The 22,792-nt window shown below is 47.3% G+C and overlaps 1 protein-coding gene across 1 annotated transcript; it reads right to left on the bottom strand.

Annotated features, from left to right (window-relative positions):
• Positions 1–8,040: 8,040 nt before the first annotated feature.
• Positions 8,041–19,296, bottom strand: PM20D1 (peptidase M20 domain containing 1; the record flags this gene model as incomplete). The annotated part of the gene is made up of 13 exons (XM_080358183.1): positions 8,041–8,170; positions 8,615–8,714; positions 9,428–9,596; positions 10,348–10,419; positions 11,465–11,543; positions 13,509–13,570; positions 13,809–13,884; positions 14,618–14,737; positions 15,195–15,328; positions 15,828–15,914; positions 17,320–17,552; positions 17,901–17,987; positions 19,101–19,296. 13 exons carry the CDS (start codon positions 19,294–19,296, stop codon positions 8,041–8,043), a joined length of 1,545 nt encoding a protein of 514 aa, XP_080214309.1.
• Between the last annotated feature and the right edge of the window lie 3,496 nt (positions 19,297–22,792).

The following is a 22,792-nucleotide window of genomic DNA, read 5'->3' as shown; positions in this document are numbered from 1 at the left end:
CCGGGGGACCAGGGGGATAACAGCTCTCTGCCCCAAAAGCGAGCATCGGGAGGGACCCAACCCGCAATGCGGGGACACCCAGAGGCCAAACTCCGCACGGAGCCGGCGGCCGGCGCTCGGCCCGGGGCTCTGCCCGCTCCCCGGCTGCCGCAGCACTGGAGCTGCCGCAGAGCCCCGCGGAAGCGCTACCGGGAGAGCGCGGGGGGAGCGGGCGGCCCGCAGCCCCGTAGCCGCTCAAGCCACCACCCTCCGGAGCGGACCCAGAGGCCCCGGGGAAGGGCTGCCCCGGCCCCACCGCTGCCCCCGGACCCCAAGTGCCGCCGCGCCCCGGCGCTCCGCGCATCTCACCGCCGCGGCCGCTCCGCTCTGCCCGCCGCGCCGCGCCGGACCCGCTGCAGGTTGCCCCGCACCGCCCTGACATCACCGCCCGCCAATCGTGGCCCTGCCCAGCGCGCCGCGCCGCGCCCCCATTGGCCAGGCGTGTGTGGCGTCACACTTGGCCCCGCCCCTCCTCACCGCGCTGCCCACGCAGGGTGGGGGAGGCGGAGGCCACGCCCCTCTCCGGCGGCGCAGGGGCGTGGCTTGCGGGTCACATGGCGCCGGCTCCACATGCAGCGAGCGGGGGCGGTTTATCATTTAATCCGCCTTGTTAATTAAGCACAGCTTGGGTGCATTTTCTGTCATTTTGGGGCCCGGGAGCAGCGACAGGGCGCGGGCGCTACATGCTGGCTTTCAGCCTCTGCGCTAGACCCGCGGGCTTCTCTGCTGAAGTTCAGTTCAGCCCATATTGAGAACATTGTCATGTCCTCGCTTTGCTTTGCACCACCCGCCCCACCACAAACACACAAACCGCGGAGCTCAGTGCCCTATTGCCCTGTCGAATTCCTGAATGAAACCAGCTCTTCTGATTCATGTTTGGCTTTTACTTCCTCTTCTTTTTTTTTGCACGACTGGAACTTGTGACCAGCTGTCGTTTTTCCTTCCTGCCTTTCCTTTCCTTTCCTTTCCTCCCAGGAAACACTCAGCAGTGAGTTATTACCCCGAGCGATGACGTGATCCCCAGCCCCGTGCCTTGGAGACAGCTCTGGAGCCAATGGTGACAACGTGACACACGCGTGTGACAGCGCAGGAACTGCCCCCCCCCCACGTACACTGAGTCAAGTGGGGCCGGTGACTTCATTGCTTAAAATAAGGAGGCGAAGGGAGTTGTGGTCAATGGCAGCAGGAGATCCATTGTGATCGAGCCCCCCACCTAAAGATGTGGGTCACGCTACTTAATTTCTTTCTGCTCATATTAAAAACTGAGCATGGGGAGCTTCCTTTCCTGAAATACCTGTTGGTTTGGAAGCAGAGCAGGATATCTAATTATATAAAGCAGCATGGAGACAGCTCAGATAGACCCGCTCAGGTCTTTTCTAACTGTCTCAGGCCCAAAAACCTTTGCAAATCGGTTTCTTTTAAGAAAGTGGAGTTTCTGGAGGAGATGAGCAGCGTCACCGATACAGGAACTGGCAGAGCGCTGGGTTTTGTGCCCATCTGCTGCTACACAGCCTACTCGAACCTGGTATTTCAAGGGGTGATGAGCATTTACAGTCATTTAACTCATTCTCAGGGCCTCCTGATGCGACACTGGGAAAGAGACACCAAGGAAAACTCGAGATACATGGAGATGATGCCTTAAGTAAATCCATAGCACAGGTCTACACTCAGGCTGGGAATGGAGCTCCAAATCCTGCCTCCAGCCCTCGCCTCTGTTTTCCTTTGTCCAAATAAACCTGCTCTGTCAGGCTCGCTTTCCACCTTCATCTTTCCTTCCTGGCTTGGAAAATCTCCCCTGGAGCAACCATTCTTCCTCCACCCTACCGAAAACAACCAAAACGCGCCCTTGTTGATGAGCAGCCCGGCCAGCTGCACGCTCAGGAAGGGGAAGCACAGGGACAAAAAGCTGCCCGAGCAAACAGAAATAGATAAAATCCCCCCCAGCGACGCTGCCGCGCAGGGATCAGAAAGGCCGAGGATGAAAGGGCAGGAAACGGGTTTCCAGTTGCGGGACAGCGGGTACCAAAGGCAACAAAATGCTTGGAAAGAGTTTACCGTGGAGCTACATGAGATGGTGGAATGTGGTGTCCACGTGTTTTACGGCAGCCACGTAGCTTTAGCACTACCCAGCTGGCCAGCTCTGGGCAAGCACTCAGGAGGCTACAATGGGTATGGGATGATTTCCCCCTTTTCACAGAAGAATCCAACCTCAAGAGAGGTTCTCCTGCCCCTCTGCTCTGCCCTGGGGAGACCACACCTGGAATCTTGTGTCCAGTTGTGGCCCCTCAGTTCCAGCAGGACAGGGAACTGCTGCAGAGAGTCCAGCGCAGCCACCAAGATGCTGCAGGGAGTGGAGCATCTCCTGTGTGAGGAAAGGCTGAGGGAGCTGGGGCTCTGGAGCTGCACAAGAGGACACTGAGGGGGGACTTATTCCTGGGGATCAATATGGAAAGGGGGAGTGTCAGGAGGATGGAGCCAGGCTCTTCTGGTGACAACCAGTGATAGGACAAGGGGCAACGGGTGCAAACTGGAACACAAAAGGTTCCACTTAAATTTGAGAAGAAATTTCTTCTCAGTGAGGGTGACAGACACTAGACCAGGCTGCCCAGGGGGGTTGTGGAGTCTCCTTCTGTGCAGACATTCCAACCCGCCTGGACACCTTCCTGTGTAACCTCATCTGGGTGTTCCTGCTCCATGGGGGGATTGCACTGGATGAGCTTTCCAGGGCCCTTCAACCCCTCACATTCTGGGATTCTGTGTGATTCTGTGAATTCACTCCAAACCCCCACCTAACATAGAATTTGACAGCGTCCTGTCAAAGCCTTTGCTCCCTGTTGTAGCTCCACCACTCCGTCACATCAAAACGCTGATCTGCACGGAGCCCCAGCTGCCTGTGACCAAGGATTCTGAGGGAACCTTGTTCTTCATCTCTTGTAACTCAACAGCCAAACTTCCAGACTGAATCGGCGATGGATAATGACTTACCGCTCGAGACGTCAGTCCGGAGCAAAAGCAGCTCATGAGGGCAGGTGAGAACGTCAGCAGCCAACCCTGATCTGGTCCTAACACCACAAACCTGCCAGACTGAGCAGCGCAGATACTGATATTAAAAAAAGTCTACAGGAAAATAAATTCTGAACTCCCCCCATTACCTACTCCGTGAAGATCGTCTCACTTCCTAACATCTCAAAGAGGATTTGGGATCACAACCTTTTCTGGTGTCTATTTAGAGCTAGGCAGTACCGCACTGCCAATGTTTAAAAATCCAGGTGTGCTTGGAAGGATAAAAGTTCTCCAGGGCAAATAATAATGACTTGTCCTGAGCACTGACACAGCTGGTCGGGTAGGCTGAACACAGACCTGTGCTTAAGATAGACTAAGATCAGTAGGTGAGCTACTAAGTGTAAAGATAGTTTAGATATGCACGTGTCAGGTGTAGTGGCTGCAGTGCAGCTAAAATAGAATATGGAAAAAATATTGTTTGCCCCTATGCGCTTCCTAGAGTAGTTTGTATCTGTTCTTGTGGCTATTGGATCAATTTGTGATGATAACCCAGCTACTGCCTTTCTCTAATTGTCTTCACCATCCAGAAAACATGAAAATAAGCTGGGGTAGTTGTGGTAAGTGGACAGAGAGCAGGTGGAGAGCGTCAGCACGGACACAGCACAGGCACCAAGCAGAGGATTATTGCCATGAACTAGGAGCTTTTTTGGTTAACGCGGTTAAAGAGCTGAACCATAGCCAGGCCCCTCCACATGGTGCCTTTCTAGTGCGAGCTCAGGCACAGCGTTCAAGTGATTCAGAGTATTTACAGGGCTACAATAAACCATACAATTGTGTTGGATCGAAAATATAATTGAAAAGATGCATGACAAGTCCCCTACATGACTCGCTTCTCATACCCCACTGCCCAACTTGGAGGTAAATCCATCAGTTCCAAAGAGCATTTACCCTTTGTCCCCTACCCCCTGTGTTAACCACCCTTCCATGTGGTCATTTTTCCTTCCTGCTGAGCGCTGCAGCTTCCTCTGGGGCCCAGCATCGTGGCTCCAAGATCAGCTCCGCGGGTCCCTCCCTTCCCCACCACGCTGAGCTCTTTATCTCGGCCGCCTCCGCTGCCCCGGGAAGCCGTGGAACCGGAAAGCGGAGCCGAGTCCCCTGCACGGCAATGCTGTGTTATTCGGGTAAGGGAAATAGATCCCTGCGCAGCACTTCTAGGTCTTGCTACAGGCACTGAGATGCTGCCCTGCAACCAACAACACTGGACTAGAGACCTGGCAGGTCACAGCAGCGCGGGCTCACAGAATCCCAGAATGTCAGGGGTTGAAGGGCCCTGTAAAGCTCATCCAGTGCAATCCCCTATGGAGCAGGAACACCCAGATGAGGTTACACAGGAAGGTGTCCAGGCGGGTTGGAATGTCTGCACAGAAGGAGACTCCACAACCCCCTGGGCAGCCTGGGCCAGGCTCTGCCACCCTCACCCCCAACAAGTTTCTTCTCAGATTTAAGTGGAACCTCCTGTGTTCCAGTTTGCACCCATTGCCCCTTGTCCTGTCACTGGTTGTCACCAGAAGAGCCTGGCTCCATCCTCCTGACACTCACCCTTTCCATATTTCAAAATATTAATGAGGTCACCTTCTTTAAAGAGTTATTGTAAGAGCCTGAATTTGGGGACTAAAATGACAAACGTGTCTGTAAAAGTTTCAGATTCAAGTTTTAAGCTCTGCACGGGAGCTGCGGGTGAGGACAGGAGGCACCGGCAGGAATCCCTGCGGGGTTCAACCTGGCAGCAGCCTGCAGTACTAAAGACCAGTGCAGGCCAGTATTCAGAGTCTCAGGCCAGGATTAAGGGTCTCAGGCTGAGCCCAAGCCGTGGCTGAGCGGCCTCCAGATCCCTCGGTGGATGTTGTGCTCTGTTGCACAGGTAAGACTCGTGCTGTGCCGAGCGAGGAACCTTTCACAGCACCTGCTGGAGAACTTCTGGATGGATTTCAGCAGCTCCACGAAATCTCAAACACAAGGGCAAAAGAGGAGCCAAGGATGCGATTGACAAATGCAAGGCTGGAGGAAACAACTTCAAACACCTTGTTCCTGTGTTCTCCTTCCAGCTCTTTGCCTGGACTCTCCGTGGTCACTTGAGGCTGAAAATAAAACAAGGCCTTTTAGATAAAGGCCAGCAAGAGAGCTTTCTTTAGAAAATACAGGTGTGGGATGTGACCTTTTCTCCATCGTGTAGCATTTAGTGTGACCCTAAATCAGCTGGTCTGCTCCGGCTGGACAACGATGGGCACGTTACTCTGAGTCACGGTTGTCAGCTTTGGAGGCTTGGCCATAAATAAGGGGAAGAAAGGAAATGGCTATAGATGTAACACAGAAACGTGTTAACACGCTGGAATTGGACACGCATTTATGTGACTCCGGAGCAGAAAATCAGCCTTTTTCTGATGATTCAGAGGTAATTGCTCTACGGGCTCAAAGCACAGTGACTCATTACAAAAAGAAAGGATATCTCACAGAGCTATTACTCTGTGTCTTCACGATGTACTCGGCATTATCAAATAACTACTCATGCAATGCAAAGCTGTACATGATCTTAGCAGATAAGACCAGCGCATCATCCTGACACAGTTATTTACATGATGACACTAAGATTTCAAAGATGAGAGGCAATCGCTGAGAATGTATCACGGGAGCAGTAAAGTGGGGCGGAAAGAAAGCAGAGGTGTTCAGATCCCAAACACCGAGTGATCCTTCAGAACTGGGCCAGATAAGCATGAAACAGCAGCCGATAGGACAAGGGAAGCTGCGAATCCGAAGGGCAAAGCTGCTGCTCGGGAAAAGCACAGACGATTATCAGAAGCGACTGGAAAAAGCGGGCAATGTGCTTTTTCACCGTTAGATCGATCCCACGAGACACGGGCTGTTCAAAGCGCCTCGGGTTGGTGGCTCCAGGCTGCAGTAAAGCTGCGTTGGCCGTTTCCGTGATGCAGAGGCACTGCAGGATTTCAGCAGCAGCTGATGAGCAGCGCTTAACGAGCTCTGCAACACTCCTGGTGCACATCTGCACCGTACCAAAACCAACCCTGCCTTCCCAGCACTGTTCGCTTTCCCTTCAGCAGCAAAATGAATCTTTAGATGAACGTCCTCAAATTTCACCAAGACACAGAGTGATTTTGAGTGGGAGACAGGAGATTACAAAATATAAAGGATGCTTTCTGTCTTTAGGGCCCATTTGCTGTTACAACAGGCAACAAATCCCTCCTTCCGCACCACAGCAGCATGACCCGAGTTCGGATCTTCACCAGCTGTGCCCTAGAACAGAATCACAGAAGGGTTGAGACAGGATGAAGATGTCAAACAATATCGACCCTATATGGCCCCAGTCAAAGTGAAGGCTCAGTTGCCTTTATAGACAAACGAACAAACAAACCCCAACTTTCCTCCACCTCCAGCTCCCGGGGATGTATTTTATTGTGTGTTTTACCCTGACACGTCGCTTTTGCTGTGTCTGCAACAGGAGTTTGCAAGAGGAATGACACCTTCACAAAAGAGCCATAGACACGAGGCTAAACAAATTAATGAGAGAGCGCACAGGCAAAAGGCAATAAACTGGAAAAGGTGCAAGCTGTTTACTACCCAATAATGCACAGAGTTAGCTGGTTTTGTATAGAAAGGGGAGCACCAGGGAGGGTGCAAAGATGAAAGCAGGCTGGAAAATATGTGGATCTGTTTTGATGGAAACTTTATGACTTGCTCTAGTGTAGCATCAGGTGTGGAAATGACTTCATTGCAATTATACAGCCACATAAAACCACTAAATACTAATCAGAGAAGAATCTGCATTCCTTGTTTTATTAGATGAAAATGCTGATCTGGTTTCAATTATTTAGTAGATTGATACAGTTTTAGCCCATTTGCCATAGTGATAAGATCAGACTGCAAATAAATAGAGAATGGTGAATGGAAAGAACAGGAATCACAGTTCCATCACTGTTTTTCAGCATTTTTCCTGTACCTTCCAGTACATTTTACAATATGAATTTAGAGCAGAACAACCGCCCATTCCAGTGTGTAATTCCCGCTCTGCAAAACAGACACATCTCAGCAACACGAGTTCCTTCAGCATCAAGTTCTTAGAGGAACAGAACAAACATACACTACAGAGCCTGACCCAGTGAGAAGAGAATGTATCTGTGCAGACAACACTGATTTACCTTATTTAAAAGTGCAGTTCCTCATTCTGACACCCAGATGTATGACACACGCTGGGCCATACCAGAGAGCGAGAGAGAGGGGGAAAAACGTCACTGAAAAGACAAGAAGAAAAGTTTCCAGCACCTTCAAGATGAGGGTAACACCCATTAAAATAACTTTTGGAGCTCAGTATTTAAAATAGAGTCCGAAATCAGTGTGCGCATGGGAGAACTTAGCGGTACCAAGTTAACACTGACGCTGGTTGAGAGCATCGCTTGGGGAAGAAGCCCCTGCTGAGCAGCAGTGCCACAAGCTCTTAGTGTCACTCTCCTGGTGACATGAAACCTCCACCACGTTGCAAACCTCTCACCCGAGCTTTTGACAGACACGTCATTTGTGAAAAATCAATTATTAAAGTCAGTTTGTGAAAAGCGCACACAGAAACCCGCCTCTTCTACTGACAGGTGAGTGAGTGCTGATTCTAGCTTAGGTTTTTAAGTGACTACCAATTTCAGAGGCTTAAAGCGCTGAAAAAATTAATACCATCAGATTAATGGCTGCATGTCAGACCAGGGAGGAATAGAAATCAGGGTTATTTGTTGTGTTTTGTCCAGGTTCTTCTCACTTCCCGGCAAACTGTACACGTGCCTGAAGCAGCAACCAGCCGTTTTTCCATCTGTATGTAAAGTACAACGTGTAAAAAACCAAATTCCAGCCATAGATCAACAGGAACACAACTGCACCTTATGGCACAGACCCTGGCAGCCCAGAGTCCACTCCAGCGGCTGCTCCTCTCAGGTGTGTTTCTCAGAGCTCGTGGGAGTTCGCGTGAGGCTCCGGCAGCCTCTGGATATCACAGTTCTGGATCAGCTGGAACAGGAACTCGACCTGTTTCTCGTAACTCTCAACCGAGATTCTCTCATTCAACCCATGGATCCTCGAAGGAAAAAGAATGTTTTTCATTCCAGTGGGAATTTGTGACCTGTGTACATACACTCAGCACCCTAACGGCGGGCTCACTTCATAAAGCGACGCGCAACATAAAAATACAGCGATATACACCAAATAGCGCACCGTAACTGCAACCTGTTCCTCAGGCCAACCCAATTTACTGATTCCAAGGCTCAGAGTGCAGCAACTAATTGAAGATTTGAAGCAAAAAGCAGCAAGGGCTAATGTTCTCCCAGGGTAATCACCATCCCAAATTTGTGCAGCACCCAAATGTGCAGGAAATGGGTGGCCTAACAGAATGTGAGGCAACACCACCACCACGCCAAGGTACACAAGGCTGGGTTTCCTCCTCCTGCCTAACGCAGATCGATTTTCTCTTCCACTGGTCCCCACCCCAAACAGCTGCCCACATACCGGCAGAATACGGTACCTGGGAAGATCATCTGATTTCAAGAGCAGCGGGTTAAATCGATAAATGGCCTTCGTGACGTTAGTGAAGTGCCTGCTGTCTGTGTTTCCAACACACGTGCCTGGAAAACAAACCTCAGGTTTGCTTTGCATGACAGCGGCAATTTAACGACCCACATTTTTCCCCCCACTCCGCCCGGAGAAAGGCAACTGATAAGAGTTCTATGACCCCGAGCTACGCCAAAAGCAAAAATCACTGGAAACAGTTTATTGGTGCCTCCTGGAAGAAGAACATTCTCCCCTTCATGAACAGAAGGAACTGAACACACAATTCAGTCATTCTAAGATCAGCCGTGAACACTTGGCCTATGCAAAAGCTTAAGATCCCAAGCGCAAAGCAGTGCAGGAGTAGGAAGGAGCTGTGAGAAAGGGAAGGGGCTGAGATCATAGGGAACAATGCAGAAAAGCAGGAATGGCTTTGCCAGCTAAGAAAACAATAAAAGAAGAGCTAAAGTAAGAAGACCTCCTACCCTCCCTCACTATTCCTTTCTTCCCTGAAGAGATTCCTTTGTATATGCAGAGTCAAATTCAAGCCTCATTGTTTCTGTCAGTTTCCTGTTTGCTTTTTTAACTTCCACTACTAAAAAACAACATTAAAACTTGTGAAACATCCAGAGGGAACTAAATAGAAAGAGGAAAAACCAGCTGTTTCCAGCAGTTAACAGCTGGGGTGGAGAAATACACAGAAAATGGAAACAAGTCAGTACTAGGGATGGGGGAGAGACAAGCAGGGTGGAAGTTGGAGAGGAAACAATCACCACGTGCTCGTTGTTACCTGGGACCACACTGTCAACGTTTGGGAAAATATCCAGAATGGTTCTTTGGAAAATATGGACTCCAAATGTCTGGTCATCCCAAGGGCTGACAGGGAGCGGGTCAAAGGCCTCTACTACGTCAATCTTCACCCTGTCATCAGCAACTGTGTTTCTAACCGCCTCGAGCACCTGTGGGTAAAAACACAGATTCAATAAGCAAAAGAAGTAAGGGAGGTCCCCTTCTAGATGTCAGCAAATGTTGCACCTTCCAGAAAATGTTTGGCCATGAACTGCCAATTGTGGCTGCAAATACAGATGAAGAATCAGGACTGAAACTGTGTGCCAGTCCCTCGTGCTCCGTGGATGGCTGACACTTGAGCCATTTATTTTCCCTAGTGCAATCAGATGCAAATCACTGTTTCGAGGTATTCCTGAACCGCTTCGGGCCTGGAAGGCAGGTGGTCAACCTGCTGCTACTGGGTAATTGGGTTATCCAAGTAAACTATCCAGAAAAAGCTTCCAGAAAGATCAACTTTCAGCAAAGGTTTGGGATGAATCTGTTTACTGACCGTGTTTCCCAGCTGTCCTCGCCTGGACAGGCATGTCTGACCTACTGAAGGTCACAAACCTTAACATTTCCATTCCATAATCATTTAAAATCCATGTGCTCTTTGGCACAAAACGACTTCTGAAACCTGCTCGATATAACTGCAAGGCAGGGGAAACGATGCACTTTGCAATCCATCTCACAGGAGGAGCAAAGGCGCTCGATAAGCTGTGTTTCTGATGACCTCCATGAAGGAGCAACTCTCAGATCATTCCCTTCCACTGCTGGTATGAAATACAGGGAGAGATGATGCTCGTGGAGCAGATCGGCTGCCACAAACTGCTCAGAAGGGGATGAGAACAGCCCCGGATCGGGGGACGGGAAGGACAGGACCTCAGCAGCCGTCTCTGCGGAGTGGATCCGGAAATTCACAGTTGCTTTGGCAGAAGATGGGATGACGTTTAGCTAGGAAAAAAGAAATATAGATTAAAAAAAGGAAGGGCCCAAACTTAAAAGAAAGTTAATAACATTAAAATGCCAACTTCAACCTCAGAAGCTGCTCAAACAACTCCAGGTTTCACACGAATGCTTTGCTTTGTTTCAACTAAGTGTGATATCTCTTCCTGTACTCTGTTAAAATACTGTAAATCTCATCTGTAATGCAGATAATTACACAGAGATATTCATCGACGCAACAAAACTGAAGTTAGCTGTTATAGAGAAGTTTTCCTCTTGAGGAAATAATATAAGGTTTCCGAAGGGAGAGGGCTTAAGAAATTATGGAAGTTTATTGGTTTTTCGAAGCAGTATTTTTGCCTAATTGTCATATTGATTTTCCCCAAGTATGAGACATGTAAGTCACTTTACAAAGGATGTCACCAAAGACACATAACTTCTCTTTTCTACAGAATGAGTATTTCTAATTCTGTTGAACACAAAAAGCTACAATCTTTAGGAAAATAAATGAAACCAGGGTGTCACTTCACTCCTGGCCACTCAGTGTCACTGTTCAGCCACTGTCTCATGTTCTCTTGTCCAGCGATGCTTTTCAGTACCATTTTTCAGGGACACACCAAACAGCTGGTTTCTTTTCCAGGGCTATAATATTTTTGGACAGCTGCACCTCCTTGGCAGGGCAAGACCTGGCTGGATCAGCCAGAATCTGTTGTCTCACAGGCCAAGGACACAAAATCCCACCTGGTTTAAATAGTGTCATGAATATTTTGTATGATTACATAGAGCCCTTTCTAGCCCATCCCAAGACATAAACAATCACACCACTAGTTTACCGAGATCTTTTTGTGCCAGAAATCAGTCACTTCTCGAAGAAGCGACTTTCAACTTGAGCTAAATCCAGGCCACATCTAAAGTGAAAATGAGTTGGTGGTGATACCTCATGAGCTCTAAGACCAGAGCTCGTAATGAGCTTGTAACTGGATATAAACAGGTGGAAATCAAAGGTCCTGATGCCCTCATTATACTACATGGAGCAAAATCCAAACAAAGGTACCTTGATTCCAGCGTTAAACATTGTGACCGCTGTAGTAGTTCGGATCAAAGCATTGGTGGGAGGTTTCCAGGCAAGAACTCTTAGAAAGGAGGGAAAGAAACAAACAAACAAACACATTTCAAATAAGTTTTATATTGATAAAACATAAGCACCACAATTACATAAGCAATAAGCTGAATGATGGCCTATTCAATGAATCACAGAACGGACTGGGTTGGAAAAGACCTCAGAGATCATCAAGTCCAACCCTTGGTCCAACTCCAGTCCGTTTACTAGATCATGGCACTAAGTGCCATGTCCAGTCTCAGTTTAAAAACCTCCATGGCCGGTGAGTCCAGCACCTCCCTGGGCAGCCATTCCAATGCCTGACCACTCTCTCTGCACAGAATTGCTTTCTAATGTCCAGCCTAAATCTCCCCTGGCAGAGTTGAAGCCCATGGCCCCTTGTCCTATTGCTGATGCCTGGGAGAAGAGCCCAATCCCCCCCTGGCTAGAACTGCCCTTCAGGTAGTTCTAGAGAGTGCTGAGCTCACCTCTAAGCCTCCTCTTCTCCATACTAAACAAGCCCAGCTCCCTCAGCCTCTCCCCATAGGGCTTGTGCTCAAGTCCCTTCCCCAGTCTTGTTGCTCTTCTCTGGACCCTCCAGCACTTCAATCTCTTTCCTGAGCTGAGGGGCCCAGAACTGAACACAATACTCCAGGTGTGGCCTCCCCAATGCAGAGCACAGGGGAAGGATCACTGCCCTTGTCCTGCTGACCACGCTGGTTTGGATACAGGACAGGACACCATTGGCCTTCTTGGCCACCTGGGCACACTGGTGGCTCATGCTGAGCTTCCTGTCCATTAGTCCCTCCAGGTCCCTTTCTGCCTGGCTGCTCTCCAGCCACTCTGTGCCCAGCCTGGAGCGCTGCAGGGGGCTGTTGTGGCCAAAGTGCAGCACCTGGCACTTGGCCTTGTTGAACTTCATCCCATTGGAATCAGCCCATTTTTCCAGTCTATACAGATCCCTCTGCAGAGCCTCCTGCCTTCCAGTAGGTCAACACTCCCTCCCAACTTGGTGTCATCAGCAAATTTGCTGATGATGGTCTCAATCCTCTCATCTAAATCATCAATAAAGATGTTAAACCGGACTGGACCCAACACTGACCCCTGAGGGACACCACTAGTGACTGGCCGCCAGCTGGATGCGGCCCCATTCACCAGCACTCTCTGGGCCCGGCCCTCCAGCCAGTTCTTAATCCAGCAGAGAGTGCACTTGTCCAAGCCACGGGCTACCAGCTTTTGCAGGAGTATATTATGGGAGACAGTGTTAAAGGCCTTGCTGAAGTCCAGATAGACCACATGTCCAGCTTTCCCCTCATCCACCAGCTGGGTCACTTGATCACAAAAGGAGATCAGGTTGGTCAGACAGGACCTGCCCCTCCTAAGCCCATGCTGGCTGTGTCTGATCCCTTGTCCCTCCTGAAGGTGCTGTGTGATTGTGATGATCTGCTCCATAACCCCACCAGGCACCGAGGTCAGGCTGACAGGCCTGTAGTTGCCAGGGTCAGCTTTGACGCCCTTTTTGTGGATTGTGGTAACATTAGCTGATTTCCAATTGTATGGGACCTCCGCAGTGAGCCAGGACTGTTGGAAGATGATGGAGAGCGGCTTGGCGAGTTCTTCTGCTAGCTCTCACATCACCCTAGGATGGATCCCGGCTGGTCCCATAGACTTGTGAGGATGCAGATGGCTCAGTAAGTCACCAACTATTTCCTCCTGGAATACAAGGGGGCTATTTGGCTTCCTATCTCTGTCAACCACCTCCAGAGGCCAGTTGTGCTGAGGGCCACCTGTCTTACTGGTAAAAACTAAGGCAAAGTAGGTATTAAGTACCTCAGCTTTCTCCTCATCTTTGTTAACTATATTAATAACCACAGAGTGGTTATTAAGCATTGACATTGTCTAAACTATGAAAAAGTGCAAGTGATTTCCTGGGAAGACCAGAAACGGCAAGTGCTCTTCAACTTCTATGGGAACGTTCATCAAGGGTATCTTTTCTTACCTGCTGACAATAGGTGAAAACAGCCAAAGATTGCTCATGATGAGATTGAGAGGAAACCTGAACTAAGCGGAAGAAACAAAACCACAAATCAGACAATTTCTACTTTTCAAGAAGGTACCACAGGCACTTGGCTATGGCTGAAATAATTCCAGCAGAAACAATTCTAATAGCTGGGAGAAAGGCCAGCTTCAGCCTTCTCCTTCCCAGGAATAACGTAATTATGCTCTAAATTCATATGCTGGGTTACTCTCCACTTATTAATATGAAAATCAGAGAATGAAATTATAGTTCCTTCCTCACCTCTGATGCAAGGTGCTCCAGAGTCAAGAGTTCTGGCCCGTGGCCAAACAGACTGGGCAAGGGATTCTGCTCCAGCCTACGACAAAGCAAATCAGCATTCAGAATTTAATAAAAATCTCTAGCTATGATTGCTCAAAAGGTTGATAGGAATTCGTGAAATGTATCCGTGTATTTGAGATCCTCTCCTGTTAAGTAAATCTGTGGGCACAGCTCCATGATGGATTTCTGAGCATTCCAGTCACATGAAAATATTTTCTATGAAGAACAGCTGAAAAAATCACAAACCTGACTCTTGTAAAGAATACATGGAAAGCCAGAAAAACAGCACACCAAATTCCATCCTAGCTGTACGTATTTTTTCTAAAATCAGTATTTATTAGCAGATTTGATATCTACACAGACATGTAATAAGATGATTTACCCTGTCACATTCTGACCTTATACCATGGTAATGGTTTGGAAAATTACCAGCAAGAGGTAGCAGGTATGTGCAAGGAGAAATTCCAGAGAAATTCTGTAACCCAAACCAAGCAATCTTTATCACTACACCATAAATTATAATAAGACATCAGGATGTACCCCTTGTCTTGGTTTTAAGGAATCAACCGACACTAGAAACAGCTGAAAAGACATTCCAGACGTTGGGTCCTTTTGCTGGGATTGCTTTTCTGCCCTTCAGCACGAGCTACAAATTCCAGTTTCAAAGACAGAAGGGGAATTTGCACAATACTCTAAACATTAAACAAGAAAGTCATGCATCAGTGACTTAGGAGTCTGCTTGACTTGTCCTCGACATTGGGAGCTCTCACCTGGCCATCGCTGCTGCGAGAATGCCAATACTTGTCTCCCTTGGCGGAAAGGATGAATGTCCTGGCTCTTTTTCCACAGTGAAATTCAGTGTTATCGAACCCTTTTCTGTGATAGCGATGCTGGTCAATGGTAAATAAACAAATGGTTAACGCAACTCCAAACACACACGCATAGAATATAGGTAAAAAGAACTACTCTGTTCAGTAGTTCAGAACTACTCTGTTCTGTTTTAGTACCATAAAAAACACCAAAGCAGCAGCAGCAGCAACAAAGCATTAACACAACGTCTAAATGTTTGGAGGACTGATGTCTTGGCTACTTCTCCAGCAAGCGGACTCTACAGCACGCAATTAACATGCCTGCACTAGCTAAGCGGAACATTCTGCTTTTGTCGGCACGGTTGTGAAGGACAGAAGCAAATGCTGAACGTCCTTTGCTTGCACTTTGTGCCCCTGCTGCACCTTCCGCAACACCAACACAGCCACATGCCATGAAAATGGATTTTGTTTGCATTAGCGAGGCCATTCCTCACAAATTAAGGATTGAAAATTGATTGAAATGTTCTCTCTTACTTACACAGCTACCGGCTTCTCCACTCCCGCGACAACGCCGTGCAGGATCGCGCTCCCCTCGTCCAGCAAGAAGGAGAGTTTCACGCCTCGGGCTTCCAGCAGAGCTGCCATGGCCATCGCTCCCTTCCGCCCAAACACCTGCAGAACCCAGGCACAGGAACTGCATTTCAACTATCAACAATTCTTTGCCTTTATATTTTGAAAATTAATAAATAAAACCACCTCACCTGTCTGTTTGGACCGTTTACCGGTGGGTATACCCACAACAAAAGCAGAATGTTTTTGTTGGCTCTTCTTGATCATTTGGAACAACCATGTAAATCTTAGACCGGCTTTTCACATGTTATATTTACCCCAGAATGTGATTTCTGCTGCACCTTTCACGTGGAAAATAATTTGAAATAACACTCTACTGTTTTCTTTTCTCTTTGCTCATCATGCCAAACCCTTTGTCAATGTCGCTTAAAGCCAAACAATCAATATAGAACTATGACCATGTGCCTGACACACTATCTACCCACATACCAAAGAAAACCAGGAAAGATTCTCTAGCTAAACAATGTTTAAAAATTAAGCCTTGTTACACAGACGAACAATGCAAACAACTAGTTGTTGTGATGGAAACGAAAGAAAATACCTCTTCATCATGTCCAATGCCAACATAAAAAGATCTGCGGGGTCTGTAGTTTCTTCTCAGCAAAAATTCTAGAGCTTGTAGAATACCCTGCAGAAAAAAAAAAAGGCAGAATGTATTGTACTATTCTTCTCATTTGGTAAGAAGATCAGATGTAAGAGAATGCAATGTAATGTCAAAGAAATATGATGCATTCACAGCCCTTAAGGACACTTTGTCCTGCTCACAGTTGAGCTTTTATTTCTACAACCCCTACTGACGATATTTGTATTCTCTGGGAAACCTGCTGCAATATTCTCGATCAATAATGCTTAAGACTTCGTGTGCAACACAGTGTCAGCGCACACACACAAAACACAGCGTAGGCTTGTTCTCAGCGGTGAAGTCAGCGACAAACTGCACAGGAAGCACGACAGTTATAATTACCCAAGGAATTCACTGTTCCTTTAGACTGTCTGTCCTACGCACAGCTTGGCTCCCAACTGAGCTACCATTTATTTTAATGAGCAGTATATTTTGTACCAAAAACGCTAAGATGACAGAAATGGAATAAGAAACTCAATCTGAAGGATGAGAAATGAAATCTACCATTTGCTATACCATTCCATCTCCTCTGTTTTTCCAATTTAAGCTGGTTAATTTTGTACATTTAAGCAGAAATTACATCATCTCTGCCTCACCAGCACCTATTTTTGCCATGTTCCCTGAAATTATTGCTTTTCATTGTCCATTTGTGGAGTAACTTGTGTGGTTCACAGTAGAAGGATGCACCGAAACAAAGTTTTAAGTTGCAAGGCTTTGAGATGGATGATTAAACTACCTGAAGAAACTTTCTAGAAGTATAACCTGTGCCATAATAAGCAGCCACAGCATCTGTGACACTGGTCTGCAAAACCTCTGTTTAAATTTAAATACAAGAATGTCACAGAAGTGCAAGTCGCAAAGGACTATTTTCCTTATTAATTTTTCCTCCAACATTTTCTCAAATTAGAAATCCACAGATCAATCTTTTTTGCACTTTATTCATCCCAAATGTACTTGAAACAACAGCTCTTTGTTCTGCCACAGACTAGATACTAAAACATAGAAGGTTGTTTCACTATAATACTAAATAAACATTGTTTGTTTGGAAGCTCAAGCCTTTTCAAGGGCCAAGTTTGGCTTTGAATGCCCACGTGACACCTGGGAAAAAGTATAAAGTCTGTCTCTGACTTCAAACACAGCATCTGACACCAAATTTAAATATGGCATCTAACCAAACACATCTGCATTTGTGAACATCTACTTCTGCATCTTCTCAGAGCTTTAACTCTCTTTTCTTCAGTAATAAAAGACCTCTCCACTTTATACCTAGGAAGAGTTGGGATTGAGGAATTTGTCATTAACATCCTGCATTTAAAGAGGGGCAAGAGAGACAACACAGTGATTTCTAGTCCTCCAATCTGCCTTTTCGGGTTTTGTATCTCTCTGAAATGACATTACCAAGGTGACGTACTATGGCAGAGTTTTTGTTATCCAGCGTTCCTCGTCCATAGATGAAACCTTCGTGCTCTGCAGCTGAGAAAGGAGGGAAATCCCAGCCCTCTGGGGGAGCAGGCACAACATCCATGTGTGCGAGCAGCATATAGGGCAGCAAGCCAGGGTCAGAACCCTGAACAGTAAACAGGTGGCTGTATTTCCCAACAATTTCATGTTGAATGAACTTTGAAGAAAATACAGCCGGGAAGACTGTTAAGAAAAGAATTAGACACGAAAAAGAAAAATTAACAATAATGTCCAATTTTATCATTATATATATATATATATATATATTTAATGGCAAGGTCATTTAACCATCTCAAGGACCAAAAACCACCGCTGCAAAAAGATACTTGAACCTTGACTTTTGTAGCTTTGGCCATTTTTATATCAAAGTACACTGTTCCAGACGTGACTTATGTACGGCATTTGTGACAGTCCTTTCTAGAGGAAAAACAAACCAACAATCTGTTCCATTATATTCAAGAACCATATATACACTCTTCAATTTATGAAAATAAAATTGAGCAGAGATACTCAAGAATGGAAGTTGAGTACCTTCCTGAATGTAATTTCCAAATTCTGCCATGGCCGTTGTATTCAGGTCCTCTGGAGATATGGAAACAGTTGGGATTTTAATAGCACCTTCAATGAAATAAATAGAAATAACACTGAAATCAGTCAAACAATACTCGAGCTGCATTTCAAAAGGGAAAGTAATACTTATGTTACTGACCATTTTCCAGGCTTTAAAGATTATTTCACAGGATAGTAAGAGCTGCCACTATCAAAAATGAGCTGTCAGCAGGTAGCACATAAGTGCTTCCTTCCAGTTTCAGCCACGGCATCTTTCTAGACACTCTGTTTTTCAGCCTAAAGTGTTGAGTGATATTATTAGAAATGCTGCTTCACAGAAGCAGCTGCATTTTGCTCAAGTGAACCGATTTGTGAATCATACACGATTCTGGTGGCTGCGCAGGAAGCTCAGCTGGCAATTCCAGCTTCTTTTTCAATAGTAAGTCAGGTTGAGATGGCAAGAGTGTTACAGCACCTTCTTGCAAACTGCTCCAACCCTTAAAGATGTATAAACAGAAAGGTCTTTTGTTGCTCCTTCTGGTCTGCTCTGCCAGTTAAAGGGTGGGACAAGGCTGCTCTCCAATATCGAGTCACTCTCATGCAAAATACGGATATAACTTAGTACCAATCACAGCTGCCTTTCCTAAAAGCCCGTGTCAAGTGAGTTTACAGATTCTTTTAAAGGTTGTGTTATTTGAGACGAAACATAGGAATAAGTATCTCTCACATGCCTGCATTTTCCCATTAAAAAAATAGGTGAACTTGTAAACTTGCTAGGCAATAAATCTTCCAAACCAAAACCGTATGAGAACCCGACCCCTCTTCTAACAGGCACCGCTTTGTGCCAGGTTGTGGTTTCCTGCAAACTGCCGACCCTCGTGAGATCGAAATATCCTCCGAGTCTGCTACAGAAAACGGTGTCGGAGAGGCCAGGCAATAACCCAAAAAACTGGCAATGATTTAACCGGGGAACAAGGAGCTGCCTGGCGCAGGCAGTCACGGGGTGTCCTGCGTGTATAAAGAGGGCAATGTTGAGGAAAACCAACTGGGAAGGGAGCTGGGCTTCAGGAGAATAAAAGAATAAAGAGCACCTGAGGGAGGGGCCGTCCCCGCGGCGGCCCCGTCTGTCCCGCAGCCCCCGGCGGGGACACGGGCCGCGGGCGGCCCGCCGGGCCCCCTCACCTCGCAGCGCCTCCTTGAGCTCCAGCCTCTCGCCGGCGCTGAAGGCGGCGGGGCCGCCTCGCCGAGCCCACAGCCGGGGGATCGCCGGGGAGCGCAGCACGTAGGCGCGGAGCAGGACGGCGGCCGCCAGCGCCAGCACGGCCGCGCTCAGCCCCAGCGCCGCGGCGCAGCCGGCCCGCCGCCACCCGCCCGCCATCCCCGCGGACTCTGGCCAGCGCTGACGGGCGTGGCCGAGCGCCAATCGTCACGCAGCCAGCTGAGAAGACGACCAATGGGCGGCTTGGACACGCCCCCTCCGCGGGGGCTTCTGGGAGTTATAGTTCTGCGCCGCCGCGCGTTCAAAATGGCGGCGGGCGAGTGGGGAGCGGGTCATACAATGTGCTGAGCTGGAGGGACCCACGGGTTTAATCGAGTCCAACTCCCGTCCCTGCACAGGTCACCCCGTGTGTCAGAGGACGTTGTCCAGTCTCTTCTTGAACACCATCAGGCTTGAGGCCGTGACACCTCCCTATGGAGCCTGTTCACTGTCCAGCACCTGTGGGTGAAGAACCTTTTCCTCACGTTCCACTGGCCCTCCCTGGCACATCTTCTGCCATTCCCCGGGTTCTGTCACTGTCACAAAGAGAAGAGCTCAGCTCTGTTCCTCCTGCTCCCCTTTTGAGCGCAGGAAACAATTACCTTGCGAATATAATAGGTCCAGGCAGGATCTCTCAGCAAAGTGTATTTTAATAAAGATTTTGCAACATGGGGTGTTCTACCTAAAGTTAGGCATGCATAAAAGGACAAAACTTATATCCCCCCCAAATCCCGGCCACAATTTCCCTGCCCTGTTCCCATTAGTTGGTATTGTAGGGTTTACAGACCCCCCCAACACCTGCTTCAGTCTACATACAATACCCTTCCCCTTATCAATCTATTGAAGATATGGATTCCTGGTACTTTGGCTACCCTTCCCCCTAAATTAACCTGTAAATACAGGCTATCAGTATGCATACATGTATCAGTATACATTCTGGGAAGAGACTGTGTTTTACTTTAAGGATTCATAGTCCGATGTCTCTCAGTCCTGCTGAGGCGCCAGGTCCCCGGATATGTAACAACAACAGTTGTTTGTGAAATGTTCCTTACATGAGGAAGCTGTAGTCTGGGTGTTGGTTCTTTCTCTTCTACGTGAAATCGTGTGTTTCTTATCCCAAAGGGATCGTTTAGGAGCTGTGGCGAGCGTGGCAGCCGGTTCCCAGAGCAGCAGGAGATAATGGGAATGTCCCCGCACCCTGGTCTGTGCTGTGCACAGAGACCAAGGGCGCTGGGGCTTGGGGCGCTGCTCCCAAAACAAGTATTCCCAAAACAATGAGGTGCATGGGGAAAAAAGGGGCGTCCCTGGGGAATTCAGTGGGGTGGTGAGTGCCAGAGTGGGGCAGGAGGATGCCGGGGGAGACCGGGCTGAGCGCCAGGCCCTGGGCAGCGTGTGGTGTTTCAGCCCCGCTCCTCACAGGGTTTAAAGCTGCCTGATTTTCACCACTATTTACTTCACCACTGAGCATGATGGAAAAAATTGTTTTTCCCCTTTTTACAGCTGTCTTGCACCGATTTGAAGATTTATTCTGTCTTGACAGGAAGCTCAACATGAGCCAACAGTGTGCCCAGGTGGCCAAGAAGGCCAATGGAATCCTGTCCTGTATCCAAACCAGCGTGGTCAGCAGGACAAGGGCAGTGATCCTTCCCCTGTGCTCTGCATTGGGGAGGCCACACCTGGAGTATTGTGTTCAGTTCTGGGCCCCTCAGCTCAGGAAAGAGATTGAAGTGCTGGAGGGTCCAGAGAAGAGCAACAAGGCTGGGGAAGGGACTTGAACACAAGCCCTATGGGGAGAGGCTGAGGGAGCTGGGCTTGTTTAGTCTGGAGAAGAGGAGGCTCAGAGGTGAGCTCATCACTCTCTAGAACTATCTGAAGGGAAGTTCTAGCCAGGTGGGGATTGGTCTCTTCTCCCAGGCATCAGCAATAGGACAAGGGGCCATGGGCTTCAACTCTGCCAGGGGAAATTTAGGCTGGATATTAGGAAGAAATTCTTTACAGAGATAGTGGTCAGGGATTGGAATGGCTGCCCAGGGAGGTGCTGGACTCGCCATCCCTGGAGTTTTTTAAAGTGAGGTTGGACGTGGCACTTAGTGCCATGATCTAGTAAACGGACTGGAGTTGGACCAAGGGTTGGACTTGATGATCTCTGAGGTCTTTTCCAACCCAGCCCATTCTGTGATTCTGTGATTCTGTGATTCCCATGGCATAAACTGGCCTGAGATGTTTAATACCAGTGAGGAGCTGCTGTGGAGAGCCTGCTTTCAAATCAGCAGAGGAAGCAGGTGATTGTTCGCACATTCTTTATTATCAAAAAAGAACAAACCCAGTATTAAATTAAATAAATTACAAACATTTCTGAGCGGGTTATATATCATGTGTTTATCGCGTAAGGCTTCAGAGCCATTACATGTCGACATCACTTACTTTAATAGCAAAAAAGGGACACTTGAAATTAAAATTTTTCTACCCCAGTGTGAATTTGTGCTTCCCTAACTCTCTTGCCTGGGCACTTAGAAATAAAGACTGATGTTATTGCTGGAATCTGCCCATGGCTGACATGACATATCCTTCTGCCCAGGTCATCAGAATTACAGAGCATATGGTCACTGCTGTTGCCGCCTCTCTTGACATCCCATCCATTCTGTTTGTAGGAACTTCAAGAAATGCAATTTATTTTTCATACATGGTCTATTCCTCTGAGGCTTCTTGTGTTTGGCCCATCGGGCCCTGAGACTGTGGAATCAGCATCCTGTAATTAAGCTTGAATGAAGAACTGGAAATTGGAATTTTCCTTGTTTAACGCGATGTCGCCTCAGAGAGACAGAAGTATCGATTAGCTACTGTAGGAAAGTTTCTTGTTCCGTTGCACCATTTCTTTGTTGCTTTTTTCAAACAAGCAAGTAAAAGGAAAACTCAGGCAGTAACAAAAGACCATGAGTAATCACCCTCAAAGATAATTTAAGAGAATTAATCCCTTGATTTTGCCTTATAGAACAAGCTATACATGGATTTTGGAAAAATCACTGCTGTCTAAGATTAAAATACATAATCACCATTAGTTAGTGGGGTTTTCCTTTTGGAAACTAACCTCTTTTGGTTTTATTACTCTCTCCTGTACCACATAATCAGAAATTGAGGTGGAGAAATGGTGACTTAGTTAATGAGGTGTTATTACATATCAAACCAAGCTGGCTGAGTCCTGATGTCGTTTCCTTTAATGATGGTTCACAAAACTCTATTTTCCTTAAAAATGAGACATCTGGGAGCTGTTGGAAAGCCCCACTTTCTCTCCCCAGAAAGCTTTCTAGCAATTGGCTTTTTAGTATCTTGGAGTAATAAAACAGAAATAACTTTAAAAAATATAATTGACTTTCATTATTAAGGCCAGTCTTTATTTTTTGCAAGCATGGAAAGATAACAAACCATCCAGTTTTACTTCCATCACTGTTCAGTTTTTCTTGTCGCCTCTTGCGTTTTATCCCAATGCTGAAACACTTTGTAGGAAGATTTGAAATTCAAACAAAAGAAATTGTTTCCATTGCAATTGAAGTATGTGTCTTTATCTTAATTTTTTTTTTATAACCTTACCTTCATAAAAGCCACGTTTGAGGTTGAA

This window comes from Nesoenas mayeri, assembly GCF_963082525.1.
Source record: "Nesoenas mayeri genome assembly, chromosome: 23".
NCBI classification, from domain to species: Eukaryota; Metazoa; Chordata; class Aves; order Columbiformes; family Columbidae; genus Nesoenas; species Nesoenas mayeri.
Note: the sequence above shows the minus strand (reverse complement) of the source record. Positions and strands in the feature narration are given on the sequence as shown.